This window comes from Elephas maximus, chromosome X (genome assembly GCF_024166365.1).
Source record: "Elephas maximus indicus isolate mEleMax1 chromosome X, mEleMax1 primary haplotype, whole genome shotgun sequence".
Classification (NCBI taxonomy): Eukaryota; Metazoa; Chordata; class Mammalia; order Proboscidea; family Elephantidae; genus Elephas; species Elephas maximus.
The window spans coordinates 180,035,042-180,053,790 of record NC_064846.1 but is presented as its reverse complement, the minus strand read 5'-3'; the positions used below and the strand labels follow the sequence as shown (position 1 = coordinate 180,053,790).

The 18,749-nt window shown below is 48.6% G+C and overlaps 1 protein-coding gene across 1 annotated transcript in view; it reads right to left on the bottom strand.

Moving 5' to 3' along the window:
- The window catches only part of ASMTL (acetylserotonin O-methyltransferase like), a 38,449-nt gene that overhangs the window by 9,050 nt on the left and 10,650 nt on the right, over positions 1–18,749 (bottom strand). Inside the window, exons 4-9 of the mRNA XM_049872152.1 lie at positions 11,560–11,624; positions 10,837–10,898; positions 9,698–9,806; positions 5,248–5,584; positions 4,602–4,764; positions 2,084–2,268 (exon numbers count right to left, since the gene is read on the bottom strand). Of these exons, the coding sequence (XP_049728109.1) occupies positions 2,084–2,268; positions 4,602–4,764; positions 5,248–5,584; positions 9,698–9,806; positions 10,837–10,898; positions 11,560–11,624 (921 nt within the window). The remainder of the gene's footprint in view (positions 1–2,083; positions 2,269–4,601; positions 4,765–5,247; positions 5,585–9,697; positions 9,807–10,836; positions 10,899–11,559; positions 11,625–18,749) is intronic.

The following is an 18,749-nucleotide window of genomic DNA, read 5'->3' as shown; positions in this document are numbered from 1 at the left end:
TGGATCCACAATCAACACCGATGGAAGCAGCAGCCAAGAAATCAGGCGACGTCCTGCACTGGGCAAATCTGCTGCAAAAGTGTTTAAAGTGTTAAAAAGCAAAGATGTCACTTGGAGGTCTAAGGTGCGCTTGACCCAAGCCATGGAGTTTTCAGTTACCTTATCTGCAGGTGAAAGCTGGACAATAAATAAGGAAGAATGAATAAGAACGGATGCCTTTTGAATTATGGTGTTGGTGAAGAATGCGGCCTGTACCACGGCCTGACTGCCAGAAGAACAAATCTGTCTTGGAAGAAGCAGAGCCAGAACGCTCCTTAGAAGCAAGGATGGTGAGATTTTGTCTCACATACTTTGGACATACTACCAGTCCCTGGAGAAGGACAACATGCTTGGTAAAGTGGAGGGTCAGCGAAAAAGAGGAAGACCCTCAACGAGATGGATTGACACTGGCTGCAAGCATGGGCTCAAGCGTAGCAAGGATTGTGAGGAGGGCGCGAGACCAGGCAGTGTTTCGTTCTGTTGTACGTGGGGTGGCTATGGGTCGGGATCAACCTGACGACAACGGCAACAGATGGTATTAATGAGGCAGGATTAGAGGCAGTTATGTTAATGAGGCAGGACTCAATCTACAGGCTTAGGTCGTATCTTGAGTCAATCTCTTTTGAGACATAAAAGAGAGAAGTGAGCAGAGAGGAGAGGGACCTCATACCACCAAGAAAACAGAGCTGGGAGCACAGTGTGTCCTTCGGACCCAGTGTCCCTGTGCTGAGAAGCTCCTAGACCTGGGGAAGATTGATGACAAGGACCTTCCCCCAGAGCCAGCAGAGAGAAAAAGCCTTCCCCTGGAGCTGGAGCCCTGAATGTGACTTCTAGCCTCCTAGACTGTGGGAGAATAAACTTCCCTTTGCTAAAGCCATACACTTGGGTGTTTCTGTTGTAGCAACACTAGATGACTAAGACACGGGGTTAGGACTTCAACCTCTGTTTTGGGGACACAATTCAACCCAGAGCAGCCTCTGCCTTCTGCAGGGAGGGCATGCTGAGGGTTTAAGATTCCGAATCTGGTGCTTCCTAGACAAGGGTGCTTGGCACGCGTGAACCTTGGTGTCTGAGTGCGCGACAGAGACATGATTCCCCAGGGCTACTGTCGGGGGGATGCTGACAGACACGTACACAGCACTATAGCTATGCAGGCCTCTCTGCCCGTCTCTCCCACCCAGACAGGTGGTCCCACCGCCACACCCCCAGGACGATTCTTTGTACCAAGACAGCAGACCCTCAGCAGCTGTCTATGTGGATCCGGTTTTCCCACGGCCAGAGCCCGATTCCTGAGCATGCCCACGGATACACGTCCACTCCTCTGTCCATCAAAGACACCAGCGTGGTGTGAGCTACTCATGTCCGCTGAGTTGTTGTTGGATTAGACGCTGTCGAGTTGATTTCCACTCGTTGCAACCCCACGTTACAGAGTAGAACTGCCCCGTAGGGTTTTCCTGGCTGTGATCTTTATGAGAGCAGATAAAAAAACAAAACCCAGTGCCGTCGAGTCGATTCTGACTCATAGCGACCCTACAGGACAGAGTAGAACTGCCCCATAGAGTTTCCAAGGAGGGTCTGGTGGATTCGAACTACCAACCCTTTGGTTAGCAGCCATAGCACTTAACCACTACGCCACAGATAGCGCTACCCAAAAAAAACCCATTGTCATTGAGTCGATTTTGACTCACAGTGACCCTATATGCCAGAATAGAACTGCCCCGTAGGGTTTCCAAGGACTGGCTCGTGGATTAGAACCGCTGACCTCTTGGTTAGCAGCCCAGATCTTAACCGCTGCGCCACCGGGGTCCTCATATAAACACGTTGTTGTTGTTAGCTGGCATTGAGGAGATCCTGATTCATGGCCACCCTATGCGTTACAAAGTAGAACTGTGCTCCATAGGGTTTTCTTGGCTGTAATCTTTATGGAAGCAGATTGCCAGGACTTTGTTCCGTGGCTCTACTGGTTGGGTTCGAACTGCCAACTTTGATGTCAGCAGTCGATCGCAAATTGCTTGGGCCGACCAGGCTGCCCACATCTCACTACCTTGAATGAGTCGTCCGCCCTCCTCCTGGAAACTCGGTGGAACTGGTTTGTGCCCTCTTGGACGGCGGATTCCAGGTGCGTGAAGAGGTCCCATATGTGGTCATTGTAATGCGTGACAAAGCCATGCAGAGAGTGCTCGCCCTCCGACACCAGGTACAGGCTCGCCAACTCTGTGTTGCCATAACCTGGGAAAACACGAATGTGAGGGTTAGGATTGTGCATCAACTTGGCTGGACCATGATTCTCAGTGTTCGGGGCGTCATATAATGTTGTGATCACCTCCACGATGGGGTCTGCTGTGAGTAGCCAATCAGCTGAGAGAGCGTTTCCTTGGGGGTGTGGCCTACATCCAGTATAAGTGAACCTCTGGCCAGGCTTGGGGGCTTTTGCTCGGTTTGGACCCTGCAGCTGGCTCCTGTTCGTCTGACCTCCGGTTCTTGGGATTTGTCCTAGCAGCTTACCTGCGGTCTTGCCTGCTGATCCTGGGATTCATCGATCTTCGCAGCCTGTGAGCAAGGGCCCTGCTCTCTGACCTGCTGATATTGGGTTCCCCAGCCCTGCAGGTACGTGACTCAGGGGAAGCTGTGATCCTGACTCACAGACTTGGGGCATTCCAGCCTCTCCAACCGCGTGAGCCATCTCCTTGATATAAATCTCTCTCTCTCTCTCTCTGTATATATATATTTATATACTTTACTGGTTTTGGAAACCCTGGTGGCATAGTGGTTAAGCGCTATGGCTGCTAACCAAAAGATGGTCAGTTCAAATCCACCAGGCGCTCTTTGGAAACTCAATGGGGCAGTTCTACTCTATCCTGTAGGGTTGCTATGAGTTGGAATCGACTCGATGGCAAAGGGTTTGGTTTTTGGTTTTATTGGTTTTGCTTCTCTAGAGAACCCAGCATAAGACAACAGACAACCGCACACTCTCCAACAACGGGGGGGCAAACCTCTTTCTGGGGAGGGGCCTGCTGCACAGCTGGGAACATCGACATGGATAGACATTGACATGGATAGCATGTACACGCAGAGGGGGTGCTCGGAGGTAGATCAAGAAGAATGCAAACTGGGCAGGGAATAGCGATCACTGTCACTGCTACTTGGGCCTGGAAGTTGGGATTCCTTACAGGCTGGTCCCAGGGGTGTTTTGCCAAGGCCCCCGCAATGGGCAGTTTCACGTGGCAACCTGGCTGGGCTCCTGTGCCTCGTCTAGCGTTGCTGGGCAGTGTTTTGTAGACGTGGCTAACATTAACGAGATGGCTCAAGGAAAGGAGATGGCCCTCCATAACAAGGAGGCCTGGTGGCGCGACAGCTCAGCGCTTGGCTGCTAACTGAAAGGTTGGTGGTTCAGACCCACCTGGCAGTGCCACAGAAGAAAGACCTCGTGATCTGCTCCCGTAAAGATTACAGCCTAGGAAACCCTATGGACCACAGTCCTACTCTGTAACATGTGGCATTGCCGTGAGTCGGAATCGACTTGACAGCACCCAACGACACCGACGAGGTGGGTGGGCCTGATCCGATCAGTTGGAAGCGTCAGAAGCAGAACTGAGGTTTCCTGAAAGAGGAAGGAATTGTGCCTCAAGACTGCAGTGTCAGCTCGTGTCTGAATCTCTAGCCAGCCAAACGCCCTATGGATTGCAGACATGCCAGTCTCACGATCTTGTGAGCCAGTCCATTGAGATAAATCTCTTTACACACACACACACACACACACACACACATACACACACACGCATCCTGTTGGTTCTGTTTTTCTCAGGAACCCAGACAGATAACAGATCTTGGGAGACAGGGCAGAAAGGGACAGAGTGATAACGGTTAAGTCGTTGCATCTAACCTGTCCTACAGTGAACAAAGCAGGCATTCGGCCTCGAGGCCGTAACACAGAAACCCCACCTGCGCTCCCAGCCTGCTGCCTGCCCTGTGGATTTCAGATTTGCCAGCCCCCACATCACATGAGTCCATTCCATAAAATATCTGCATCTACCTATGTGTAGCACAGTGGTGGCACAGTGGTTAAGAGCTCTGGCTGCTAACCGAAAGGTCAGCAGCTCAAATCCACCAGCTGCTGCTTGGAAACCCTATGGGGCGGTTCTTCTGTCCTGTAGAGTCACTATGAGTTGGAACTGACTCGACAGCGACAGGTTTGTTTTAGGGTTTCATACGTGTATCACCTACATCTACTTCAGTGTCATCCACATTGATATCACCTATACAAACCACACTCATAGCATCTGTATCTAGCTACACCCCTAGCCCTATATCACCTCCAACTGAGTTCATTTCTCTGGCACTCCTGGACTGATGCACCCCCTGGAGACCACTGCCTGTCAGGAGGGTCTCTCTCATGCTCTCACCCAGCCTCCTCTCCCCTATGCCTGGTGGGAACATCAGCAGCCCACCCTAGGGTGGAGTGCAGGAGCCAGTCCCTGCCACCTGCTCCCGCCCGGGCCCTGAGGGCCACCCCCCGCCCCCGTCTTCTGGGACGACCTTCCCGCACGGCAGACCGTCCTCACCTCGCTCCGTTCTCTCCAGAAGCCCCAGTGCAGCGCAGGCGTCCAGTAGCTGCTCTGTTCCACACACCGAGGCATTGATTTTGCTGGCGACATCCTCAGCCGTCAGGACAGCTCCGTTCTTTAGGGTGTCAAACACCTTCAGCTTGCAGGCCGTGAACAGGACCTACCCACAAGAAACAGGTGCACTCAGACTTGCTGGGTGTCGGCGGTCTAGGTGACTAAAAGCCAAACTGGGTGCCATCGAGTCCACTCCGACTCATTGTGCCCCCACGTGTGTCAGAGGAGAACTGCGCTCCACAGGGTTTTCGGGGGCTGATTTTTCAGAAGTAGATCACCCAGGCCTTTCTTCTGAAGCACCTCCAGGGGGACTTGAACCTGCAACCTTTCGGTGAGCAGCCGAGCATGTTCACCGTTTGCAACACCCAGGGACTCCAAACCGATTGTGGTTGAGTTGACTGACTCGTGGTGCCCTCGTGTGTGTCAGAATAGATCTATGCTCTGCAGGGTTTTCAGGGGCTGATTATTTGAAAGTGGATTGCCAGGCTTTTCCTCTGAGGCACCCCTGGATGGACTTCAGCCTCCAGCCTTTCTGTTAGCAGTCACCTGCATTCACCATTTCCACCACCAGGAGCCCAGCTCAGAATACCTTGGAACGTCTGAAGCCCTTGATGAGGTCCAGAAGTTCTGTGGGAAATGGGGGCGAGGTCTCCACTGTGCTGTTGCAGGCGGCCTCTGTCCGGTCGCCGCCCGCCTTCCCCTGGCCACTGCCCTCCTCATTACTCAGGTCCTCGAAGGTGTCAACGGACGGGATGGAGTCGTGCTCCATGCGCCGCACGGCCTCGTGGGGCAGCGGGCAGTACAGCTCGGCCAGCTTCTTGCAGAAGTGGTTCAACGGGAAGCCCGCCACGTTGAGGAAGTCCCCGCTGACACGCTCCACCAACATGCCCCCCAGTGCCTGGATGCCGTAGCCACCTGCCTTGTCCCTGCATTGGGGCAGGGAGGGGGAGAGAACATGGGCCAGTGTCAGAAATGATGGTTCCTCAGGTCAGAGAGCCTATGGCCCAGGATGTGAGGTGGCTGTCGTGCAGACGGGACTTGAGGATTGGGTAGAATGTCACGATGTCTGACACCTCCTGGCTGACGACCCCAAGATACCCCATCCATGCCATCTCCAGCCTGAGCCTGGTCCCTCCTTCGGTTTAAACAGCGTGATGACAGCCCCACCCTGGTGTGTCCTTGAGGGTAACAGACACGGAAGGTGCTTGGGGTAGGCCCGGCTCCCAGGACACCCTTCTGATGTAAACAGGGCTGGCTCAGCGGCTAACTGAAAGGTTGGGGGTTCGAGTCTACCCAGAGATCCCTCAGAAGAAAGGCCTGGCAATCTAGTTCTGAAAAACCAACCACTGAGAACCCTGTGGAGCACAGTTGAGCTCTGACACATACGGGGTTCCCATGAATCGGAGCTGACCTGACAGCAACTGGCTGGGTGTTGGCTTTTTGGTTAATGATGACTGGAGACCTGCGTGGTACAAATGGTTGAAGGGTTTTGGCTTCTGGCTTAGTGATGACTGTGGAGACCTGCGTGGTACAAATGGTTGAAAGCCCTGGTGACCTGCTTCTGAAAAATCAGCCCGTGAAAACCCTGTGGAGCACAGTTCTCCTTTGACACACATGGGGTCCCCGTGAGCTGGAATCAACTTGACGGCAACTGGTTTGGTTTTGGAGTCTCCAGGTAGTACAGATGGTTAAACGCTCAACTACTAGCCAAAAGGTTGGCAGTTCAAATCCACCCAGAGGTGTTTTGAAAGACAGGCCTGGTGATCTACTTCGGAAAAACCAGCCACTGAAAACCCCATGGAGCGCAGTTCTACTCTGACACACATGGGGGCGCCATGAGTCAAGGTTGACTCAACAGTCCCCGGGGGGCGCAAATGATTAACGTGTTTGGCTGCTAATGAAAAGGTTCGAGGTTCGAGTCCACCCACAGGCACCTTGGCAGAAAACCCTGGTGATCTGCTTCCAAAAACTTAACCACTGAAAATCCTATGAAGCACGGCTCTGCTCTGACACACATGAGGGAGCCATGAGTCAGAGTCAATGCCACGGCATCTGGTTAACCCCAGATGTAGGCTCAGAATGTCGTTAGCTGTATGGTGGATTAACAAAAAAAAATAGGTGTCTTAAAACCGGTGAGTAGAGAAACGGTGGTGCACCCATACAGCGGAGGGTTATTTAGTGTAAAGAAGAAAGGAACCACCAAGCCATGGAAAGACGCGGAGGAACCTCTGATGTGAGCGACACAAGCTGAGTTCTGCACGTTGCTGAGTGGCAGAAGGCGGTCTGAAAGGGCTGCCCGCTGCGTGATTCCATTTATAAGACTTTCTGGAAAAGGCAGAACTAGAGAGACAGCGAAAAGATGGGGTTCAGGGGACGCGGAGAGGGATGGGCGGGGGAGTGGTTTTAGGGCCACAGAACTATTCTTTCTGACCTTGCAATGGACACCTGACATTATGCGTTTGTCAAAACCCACAGGACTGTACAACGCAGAGAGAAGCCTCCTGCAAACGTTGTCGTTCAGTTGATAACAATGTATGAACGTCGGTTCACCGACTGTAACAAACTATCACAAGGAGGTAAGATGCGACCACAGGAGAAGCTGCTCTGGGGAAAGGGAGGATGGGGACTCCTCCTTACGTTCATTGTAACAGAGGTATCTCAAGAATGCGGGATACTAACATTAGGGGAAACTGTGCAGAGAGGTCCTTTATACTCTCTGTACTTCATGCACAATTTTTCTGTAAACCTAAAACTGCTCTCACAAAAAAAAGTGTGACTGGAGACTTTTAGGGCAGGGAAACGATTCTGTCTGATGCCGTAATGGTGGACACACGACATTATCCATCTGTCAAAACCCACAGAGGTGTACAAACCCTAATGTCGACTACGTTGTCGCTGTTGTTTGCCGTCTTGTCGACTCCGACTCACAGCGACCTCATGTGTGTCAAAGTAGGATTGTCAGTGGCTGATTTTCAGATGTAGGTAGCCAGGCCTTTCTTCCGGGGTGTCTCTGGGTGGACTTGAACCACTAACCTTGCAGCTAGTAGTCAAGCCCTTACCCTTTTGTGCCATCCGGCCAGGGAGGCCAATGTAAGCTGAGTTTAGTTAATAAGGATATATTTGCCTCTGTGGGCGCTGGTTAATGACAATGTATCAATATTGTTTCATCCATTGTAACAAGTGGACCACAGGAATGCCAGATGTTACCAATAGAAGACACGGTCTTCCGGGGAGGCAAACTGTGCATGTGGGAACTAGCTATACTTTGTGCCGGATCTTTCTGTAAATGTTCAACTACTGTAAATAACAAAAAGTTTAATAAATGGGCACAGATTCTGTGCAGCGGCCCCCACCACGAGAGGCAATCTTCCCCTCCTTCCCATGGCGCTGGGTGGAGACTTGGCTTTAAGGTGTAGAGGAAGGTGGGTGAGCCGACTTCACCAGGAGAGACGGGAGGCCCAGTGGCCCCAGTTGGACACGGGAGAGGCCACTAGAAGTGCCCGGGTAGGCCTGGATCTGCAAGCCGGCAGGGCTGGGGAGGGGTTTACGGGGTGGAGCCCAGCCCAGACCCCTGAGTCCTGACCCACCAGGGAGCTCTCCCACACTTCTGTGGGGAGCCACCAGGTTTGGGGTGGTGGGTGACATGCCAGTTCGCCGTGGCGTCTGCCTCCCCAGAAAAAGCTAGGGATCCAACCAGAGTCACCCCCAGGCTGCTGCGCCAGCTTATTGTCACCAGAGCCGGCATCTCCCTATTGGAACCGGCCGCCCTGTCTTCTTACCTGCCCACCATAAAAAAATCTCTAAAAACTTAGTGAGCGTGAACCTAATAGAGGATTCTCCAGTCCCAAAGCAGAGACTGTGGTGGTGTTTGTTAGCTGCTGTCGAGCTGGCCCCTGACTCCTGGTGACCCCACACACAACGCAGCCAAACGCTGCCCGTCCTGCGCCATCCCCGTGACCAGCTGCAGATCAGACCGCTGTGATCCATAGGGTTTCCTTTCACTGGCTGATTTTCCGAAATAGATCACCAGGCCTTTCTTCCTAGTTGGTCTTAGACTAGCAGCTGTCCTGAAACCTGTTCGGCCTCACAGCAATACACCAGCCCCCACTGCCGGATGGGTGGCGGCTGCACGTGAGGTGTGCTGGCCGGGTTGGTGAGGAGTCTGCCACGGAACCACCGCTGTCCTCAAAACAGTCTTAAACCATGGCAACCCCACACACAACCGAACAAAACACTACCCGGTCCTGCACCATCCCTGTGATTGGTTCAGGATCACACCGCTGTGATCTGTAGGGTTGTCCCTGGCTCATTTTTGGCAGATTGCCAGGTCTTTCTTCCTAGTCCCTCTTAACTCTGGAAGCTCCGAGGAAGACCCTTTGGTACCACAACAACAGGTGAGCCTCCACTGACAGACGGGTGATGGGTATGAATGAGGTGCACAGGTGGGAATGGAGCCTGGGTCTCCCGCAGGGAAGGTGAGAATTCCACCGAGCCACCATTGCCATCTTCGATCCCAAAAAAACATCTTCATACGCTTAGACCTTTAAGGCTTCCTCCCGCACCAGGTCCTGAGTGGAGTGGGTGGATGCAGACCAAAGAAGGGCGGCCTCCACGGGGGTCACGAGCTGGCGGCTGCAGGTGCAGGTTGGGCAGGCACCTGGCCAGGACTCACCTGGGCTCCCCACGTGGGACGGGCACGTGGCCTCACCAGGACTCACGCAGTTTCCCTGTGTGGGACAGGGTAGCGCACATGGGCTCCCTGTGTGGACCAACGCGCACCTGGCCAGGACTCACATGGGCTCCCCACGTGGGACGGGGATGTGGCCTCACCAGGACTCACGTGGTTTCCCTGTGTGGGACGGGGGTGCGCCCATGGGCTCCCTGTGTGGACCAACGCGCACCTGGTCAGGACTCACATGGGCACCCCACGTGGGACAGGCACGTGGCCTCACCAGGACTCACGTGGTTTCCCTGTGTGGGACAGCGGCACGCACATGGGTTTCCTGTAGGGCACCAATGCACACCTCTCCAGGACTCACATGGGCTCCCCACTGTGGATGTACTCCCATATCAGCTCCTCAGACAGCTCCGAGAACTTCACTTTGGTTTCCTCGTGAAATTCCAAGACTTTGGTTTCCAACCAATCACCTGAAATGATAAAAACCCCACCCGTTGGCATCCAGTCGACTCCAGCTCATGGCGCCCCCATGTGTGTCAGAGTAGAACTGCGCTCTACAGGGTTTTCGGCGACTGATTTTTTGGAAATAGATAACCAGGCCTTTCTTCCGAAGTGCCCCTGGGTGGACTGGAATCTCCAACCTTTTAGTTAGCAGCTGAGTGCTTTACCTCTTTGCACCACCCAGGGACTCCTTCCTGACTTAAAAGTTCCTCCCAACTCACTGCCTTGTAGTTGATTCCAACTCCTAGCGACCCTATAGGACAGACTAAAACTGCCCCACAGGGTTTCCAAGGCTGTAAATCTTTTTGAGAGCAGACTGTCACATCTTTCTCCCATGGAGCGGCTGGTAGGTTTGAACCACCGACCTTTTGGTTAGCAGCCTAGCCCTTTAACCACTGCACCACCCAGGGCTCCTTAAAGTTCCTCCGAGTGGCTTTAAAAACCATTCCTCAGGGGAGCTGCACTTGTCTTAACTTTTTCATTGTGGTGTAACTCAGGGTAACATGTACGAGCCTCTCCATCTTCCAAGCAAAATGATACCACAAACAAAATGACGTCATAGGGAAAACATACAAGAGTTGACTTATGGTGCCCACCTGTCTCCCACCCAGAGAGGACAATGATGGCAGTGTCTTTCTAGGAATCGCAGGGGACCCCAGTGTCCAAGCCGACCCAAATTTGGCAGGAAGTAAGGGCAAGTCCCATGTAGGGGCATCGTCACGTTCCACACCACAGGCCTCGCAGCCCCACTGCCTTTGCCGTGGTTCTCATCCCCAGCGGGGACCAAAGGAAGCCAAACTCATTGCCCTCAAATCAACCCTGGCTCCTAGCAACCCCATGCCACAGGGTAGAACTGCCCATAAGGTTTTCTTGGCTGTAATCTTTAAGGGAACAGATTGCCAGGCTTTTCTTCCTTGGTACCACTGGGTGGGTTCAACCCACCAAACTTTAGGTTTACACCATCCAGGGACCTTGGCGGGGGGCTCAGGGCCGAGTTACCTGCGCTGGAGCAGTGGACAATCGCAACACCTGTAAACACGCTGTGTTCCTTCCCGTTTAACCTGCAAGACACACAGTGCCTGTCCATTACACACGGGACTGAGGCATGCTGTGCTTGCCCGTCTCACATGACACCCTCCAGGGCCAGTCCTATCACCCAGTCCATGCTTCAGCCCCTCCGCCCTCCATCTTCCCGGCCGGAAGGTCTCTAGGGAGCAATTTATAGGGAGATGTTATGGATTGAATCGTGTCCCCTCACCCCACATACGTACTGAAATCCTGGCCCCTGTACCTGTGCAGGGGATCCTGCCTGGGAATACCAAAAATCTGACCAAAATCCAGTGCTGTCAAGTCGATTCTGACTCATAGCGACCCTAGAGGACAAAGTAGAACTGCCCCATGGGGTTTCCAAGGAGCGGCTGGTGGATTTGAACTACTGACCTTTTGGTTAGCAGCCCAGCTCTTAACCACCGTGCCACTATGGCTCCTGTTTGGGAATAGGGGTTTTCTTTTGTTATGTAAGTGAGCTCATACTGGAGCAGGGTGGGTCCCAAACCCAACCCCTTCGGAGTTATAAAAAAATTGGAATAAATACCTAAATTCTCCTGCTAATTTCTTCTGAGTGGTGTCTTATACAAAGAGCTGACTGGACGCAGAGACACACACGGTGGGCAAGAGGGGGAAGCAGAGGCCCTGTGAGGACTCCGTGCTCCTAGCACCCACCTTGAGAGCATGCTGTAGGCATCCTGCTTGTCCACCGGCTTCTCCAGGATCAGGCCCCCCACCGTCTGCAGGGGAAAGAAGGGAGGGGGCACTGAGGGGGTCCCTTCCTGCTCTTTAACTAGGACAGCAAAACCCCCATTACGCCCTCTGTTGGTGTTGTTAGGTGCCATCAAGTTGGTTCCGACTCACAGAGACCCCACGTACAGTAGAACAAAACACTGCCGGGTCTTATGCCAGCCTCACAATCATTGTTATGCTTGAGCCCATTGTTGCAGCCCCTGTGTCAATCCATCTCATAGAGGGTCTTCCTGTTTTTCACTGACCCTCTACTTTACCAAGCTTGGTGTCCTTTTCCAGGGATTGGTCCCTGCTGATAACATGTCCAAAGTATGTGAGACAGAGTCTCGCCATCTTAGCTTCTGAGGAGCATTCTGGCCGGACTTCTTCCCAGAGAGATTTAGATTTGTTTGTTCTTTTCGCAGTCCATCGTATATTCAGTGTTCTTCGCCAACACCGTAATTCAAGGGTGTCAACTCTTCCTTAGTCTTCCTTATTGATTGCCCAGCTTTGCATGCATATAACAGATCGAAAACACCATGGCTTGAGTCGGGCCCACCTTCGTCCTCAAATTGACATCTTTGCTTTTTAACACTTTGAAGAGGTCCTTTGCAGCAGATTTACCCAATGCAATGCGTCTTTTGATTTCTTGACTGCTGCTTCCATGGCTGTTGATTGTGGGTCCAAGTCAAATGAAATCCTTGACAACTTCAATCTTTTCTCCGTTTATCGTGATGTTGCTCGTTGGTCCAGCTGTGAGGAATTTTTGTTTTCTTTATATTGAGGTGTCATCCATACAAACCTACACACTGTCAGACGCTGCTTTATATTAAGGTGAAATTCACATGCCACAAAATGAACAATTTTAAACTCAACAACTTGGTGGCATTTAATGCCTTCAAAATGCTGTGCAACCACTACGCCTATCTGGGTGCAGGGCAGTCTCAGTCCCTGAAAAGGAGACCCCATACCCATCAGCTGTCACTGCTGTTGCTGTCGTCGTCGTTCACTGCCGTCGAGTTGATTCCGATTCATGCTGACCCCATGTCTGGCAGAGGAGAACTGCCCCACAGGGTCTTCTTGGCTGTAAACATCACGGCAGCAGATCGCCAGGCCTCTCTTCTGTGATGTCACTGGGTGGGTTTGAACTGCCAACCTTTCAGCTAGTAATCAAGGCGAACCCTTTGTGCCACCAGAGCTCCGTACGTTTGTGTGTTGTGCAACCATCACCTCTGCCTGGTTTCAGAACATTCTTATCACCCCCAAAAGAAACCTGGTGCCCGTCAGCAATCACTCCTCATTCCCTGCGGTCAGCACTAAAAAACTCTGGTCTCTATGCATGTGTCTGTCCTACCTGTCTCAGGTAAGCGGGATCATACGGTCTCTGTCCTTTTGTGATGGAATTATCTCACTCAGCACCATGTCTTCAAGGTTCATCCATGTCGAAGCGCGTATGGGGACTTCATTTCTCTTGATGGCTGAGTAACATTCCACCGCAGGGATGGACCACACTGCGTTTATCCGTTCACACGTCGGTGGGCGCTTGGGTTGTTTCTGCCTCTTGGACCATTACGAACAGTGCTGCTGTGAACAGCTGTGCACACGTTTTTGTTTGAACACCTGTTCTAGCTCTCCGCGTTGTATACCCAGGAGTGGAACTGCTGGTCATGTGGTAACGCTATGTTTAACTTTCTGAGGAACCAGCTGGACTGTTCGCTTTTTTTTTTTGTTATGGTGCTTTAAGTGAAAGTTGGCAGCTCAACTTAGTTTCTCATTCGAAAATTTATACACAAATTGTTTTGTGACATTGGTTGCCATCCCCGCAATGGGTCAGCACTCTCCCCCTTTCCCTTCCCATCCTGGGTTCCCTGTGTCCATTTATTCACCTTTCTGTCTCTTCCTGCCTTCTTGTCTTTGCTTTTGGGCAGGAGTTGCCCATTTGGCCTTCAGTACTTGACTGAACTAAGAAGCTCGTTCTTCACGTATGTTGTCTGTCTTATAGGCCTGTCTGATCTCTGGCTGAAAAGCGGGTGGGCTGTTCACTTTTTTTTTTTTACTTTTATTGAGCTTCAAATGAACTTTTACAAATCAAGTCAGTCTGTCACATATAAGTTTATATACACCTTACTCCTTACTCACACTTGCTCTCCCCCTAATGAGTCAGCCCTTCCAGTCTCTCCTTTTGTGACAATTTTGCCAGCTTCCAACCCTTTCTACCCTCCCGTCCCCACTCCAGACAGGAGATGCCAACACAGTCTCAAGTGACCACCTGATATAATTAGCTCACTCTTCATCAGCATCTCTCTTCTACCCACTGTCCAGTCCCTTTCATGTCTGATGAGTTGTTTTCGGGGATGGTTCCCGTCCTGTGCCAACAGAAGGTCTGGGGAGCATGGCCGCCGGGATTCCTCTCGTCTCAGTCAGACCATTAAGTATGGTCTTTTTATGAGAATTTGGGGTCTGTATCCCACTGATCTCCTGCTCCCTCAGGGGTCCTCTGCTGTGCTCCCTGTCAGGGCAGTCATCGATTGTGGCCGGGCACCAACTAGTTCTTCTGGTCTCAGGATGATGTAGGTCTCTGGTTCATGTGGCCCTTTCTGTCTCTTGGGCTCTTAGTTGTCGTGTGATCTTGGTGTTCTTCATTCTCCTTTGCTCCAGGTGGGTTGAGACCAGTTGATGCATCTTAGAAGGCCGCTTGTTAGCATTTAAGACCCCAGACACCACATTTCAAAGTGGGATGCAGAATGTTTTCATAATAGAATTATTTTGCCAATTGACTTAGAAGACCCCTTAAGCCATAGTCCCCAAACCCCCGCCCTTGCTGCGCTGACCTTTGAAGCATTCAGTTTATCCCGGAAACTTCTTTGCTTTTGGTCCAGACCATTTGAGCTGACCTTCCATGTATTCAGTATTGTCCTTCCCTTCACCTAAAGCAGTTCTTATCTACTAATTAATCAGTAAAAACCCCCTCCCTCCCTCCCTCCCTCCCCCCCTCGTAACCACAAAAGTATGTGTTCTTCTCAGTTTATACTATTTCTCAAGATCTTATAACGGTTGTCTTATACAATATTTGTCCTTTTGCCTCTGACTAATTTCGCTCAGCATAATGGCTTCCAGGTTCCTCCACGTTATGAAATGTTTGACAGATTCGTCACTGTTCTTTATCGATGCGTAGTAGTCCATTGTGTGAATATACCACAATTTATTTACCCATTCATCCGTTGATGGACACCTTGGTTGCTTCCAGCTTTTTGCTATTGTAAACAGAGCTGCAATAAACATGGGTGTGCATATATCTGTTTGTGTGAAGGCTCTTATTTCTCTAGGGTATATTCCGAGGAGTGGGATTTCTGGGTTGTATGGTAGTTCTATTTCTAACTTTTTAAGAAAATGCCAGATAGATTTCCAAAGTGGTTGTACCATTTGACATTCCCACCAGCAGTGTATAAGAGTTTCAATCTCTCCGCAGCCTCTCCAACATTTATTATTTTGTGTTTTTTGGATTAATGCCAGCCTTGCTGGTGTGAGATGGAATCTCATCGTGGTTTTAATTTGCATTTCTCTAATGGCTAATGATCGAGAGCATTTTCTCATGTATCTGTTGGCTGCCTGAATATCTTCTTTAGTGAAGTGTGTGTTCATATCCTTTGCCCACTTCTTGATTGGGTTGTTTGTCTTTTTGTGGTTGAGTTTTGACAGAATCATATAGATTTTAGAGGTCAGGCTCTGGTCTGAGATGTCATAGCTGAAAATTCTTTCCCAGTCTGTAGGTGGTCTTTTTACTCTTTTGGTGAAGTCTTTAGATGAGCATAGGTGTTTGATTTTTAGGAGCTCCCAGTTATCTGGTTTCTCTTCGTCACTTTTGGTAATGTTTTGTATTCTGTTTATGCCTTGTATTAGGGCTCCTAAGGTTGTCCCTATTTTTTCTTCCATGATCTTTATCACTTTAGTCTTTATGTTTAGGTCTTTGATCCACTTGGAGTTAGTTTTTGTACATGGTGTGAGGTATGGGTCCTGTTTCATTTTTTTGCAAATGGATATCCAGTTATGCCAGCACCATTTGTTAAAAAGGCTATCTTTTCCCCAATTAACTGACACTGGACCTTTGTCAAATATCAGCTGCTCATACATGGATGGATTTATATCTGGGTTCTCAATTCTGTTCCATTGGTCTATGTGCCTGTTGTTGTACCAGTACCAGGCTGTTTTGACTACTGTGGCTGTATAATAGGTTCTGAAATCAGGTAGAGTGAGGCCTCCCACTTTCTTCTTCTTTTTCAGTAATGCTTTGCTTATCCGAGGCTTCTTTCCCTTCCATATGAAATTGGTGATTTGTTTCTCCATCACATTAAAAAATGACATTGGTATTTGGATTGGAAGTGCATTGTATGTATAGATGGCTTTTGGTAGAATAGACATTTTTACTATGTTAAGTCTTCCTATCCATGAGCAAGGTATGTTTTTCCACTTATGTAGGTACCTTTTAGTTTCTTGCAGTAGTACTTTGTAGTTTTCTTTGTAAGATTTATTCCTAAGTATTTTATCTTCTTGGGGGCTACTGTGAATGGTATTGATTCGGTGATTTCCTCTTCGATGTTCTTTTTGTTGATATAGAGGAATCCAAGTAATTTTTGTATGTTTATCTTATAACCTGAGACGCTGCCAAACTCTTCTATTAGTTTCAGTAGTTTTCTGGAGGATTCCTTAGGGTTTTCTGTGTATAAGATCATGTCATCTGCAAATAGAGATAATTTTACTTCCTCCTTGCCAATCTGGATGCCCTTTATTTCTTTGTCTAGCCTAATTGCTCTGGGTGGGACTTCTAGCACAATGTTGAATAAGAGCGGTGATAAAGGGCATCCTTGTCTGGTTCCCGTTCTCAAGGGAAATGCTTTCAGGTTCTCTCCATTTAGAGTGATATTGGCTGTTGGCTTTGCATAGATGCCCTTTATTATGTTGAGGAATTTTCCTTCAATTCCTATTTTGGTGAGAGTTTTTATCATAAATGGGTGTTGGACTGTGTCAAATGCCTTTTCTGCATCAATTGATAAGATCATGTGGTTTTTGTCTTTTGTTTTATTTATGTGGTGGATTACATTAATGGTTTTTCTGATATTAAACCAGCCTTGCATACCTGGTATAAATCCCACTTGGTCATGGTGGATTATCTTTTTGATATGTTGTTGAATTCTATTGGCTAGAATTTTGTTGAGGATTTTTGCATCTATGTTCATGAGGGATATAGGTCTGTAATTTTCTTTTTTTGTGGTGTCTTTACCTGGTTTTGGTATCAGGGAGATGGTGGCTTCATAGAATGAGCTGGGTAGTATTCCGTCATTTTCTATGCTTTGGAATACCTTCAGAAGTAGTGGTGTTAACTCTTCTCTGAAAGTTTGATAGAACTCTGCAGTGAAGCCGTCCGGGCCAGGGCTTTTTTTTGTTGGGAGTTTTTTGATTACCGTTTCAATCTCTTTTTTTGTTATGGGTCTATTTAGTTGTTCTCCTTCTGAATGTGTTAGTTGGGGTAGGTAGTGTTCTTCCAGGAATTCATCCATTTCTTCTAGGTTTGCAAATTTGTTAGAGTACAATTTTTCATAATAATCTGATATGATTCTTTTAATTTCAGTTGGGTCTGTTGTGATGTGGCCCATCTCGTTTCTTATTCAGGTTATTTGTTTCCTTTCCTGTATTTCTTTAGTCAGTCTGGCCAATGGTTTATCAATTTTGTTAATTTTTTCCAAGAACCAGCTTTTGGCTTTGTTAATTCTTTCAATTGTTTTTCTGTTCTCTAATTCATTTAGTTCAGCTCTAATTTTTATTATTTGTTTTCTTCTGGTGCCTGATGGATTCTTTTGTTGCTCACTTTCTATTTGTTCAAGTTGTAGGGACAGTTCTCTGATTTTGGCTCTTTCTTCTTTTTGTATGTGTGCATTTATCGATATAAATTGGCCTCTGAGCACTGCTTTTGCTGTGTCCCAGAGGTTTTGATAGGAAGTATTTTCATTCTCGTTGCAGTCTATGAATTTCCTTATTCCCTCCTTGATGTCTTCTATAACCCAGTCTTTTTTCAGGAGGGTATTGTTCAGTTTCCAAGTATTTGATTTCTTTTGCCTAGTTTTTCTGTTATTGATTTCTAGTTTTATTGCCTTGTGGTCTGAGAAGATGCTTTGTAATATTTCGATGTTTTGGATTCTGCAAAGGTTTGTTTTATGACCTAATATGTGGTCTATTCTAGAGAACATTCCATGTGCGCTAGAAAAAAAAGTATACTTTGCAGCAGTTGGGTGGAGAGTTCTGTATAAGTCAATGAGGTCAAGTTGGTTGATTGTTGTAATTAGGTCTTCCGTGTCTCTATTGAGCTTCTTACTGGAAGTCCTGTCCTTCTCCGAAAGTGGTGTGTTGAAGTCTCCTACTATAATTGTGGAGGTGTCTGTCTCACTTTCAGTTCTGTTAAAGTTTGTTTTATGTATCTTGCAGCCCTGCCATTGGGTGCATAAATATTTAATATGGTTATGTCTTCCTGGTCCATTGTCCCTTTAATCATTATATAGTGTCCTTCTTTATCCTTTGTGGTGGATTTAACTTTAAAGTCTATTTTGTCAGAAATTAATATTGCTACTCCTTTTTTGCTTATTGTTTGCTTGATATATTTTTTTCCATCCTTTGAGTTTTAGTTTGTTTGTGTCTCTAAGTCTAAGGTGTGTCTCTTGGAGGCAGCATATAGACGGATCGTGTTTCTTTATCCAGTCTGTGACTCTCTGTCTCTTTACTGGTGCATTTAGTCCATTTACATTCAGCGTAATTATAGATAAATAAGTGTTTAGTGTTGTCATTTTGATGCCTTTTTATGTGTGTTGTTGACAATTTCATTTTTCCACTTTTTTGTGCTGAGACTTTTTCTTTGTAAATTGTGTGTTCTTCATTTCACAGTATTTGACTTTATGTTTGCTGAGTCGTTACGTTTTTCTTGGTTTTTATTTTGAGTTATGGAGTTGTTATACCTCTTTGTGGTTACCTTAATATTTACCCCTTTTTTCTAAGTAAAAACCTAACTTGTACTGTCCTATATCGCCTTGTATCCCTCTCCATATGGCAGTTCTATGCCACCTGTATTTAGTCCCTCTTTTTGATTA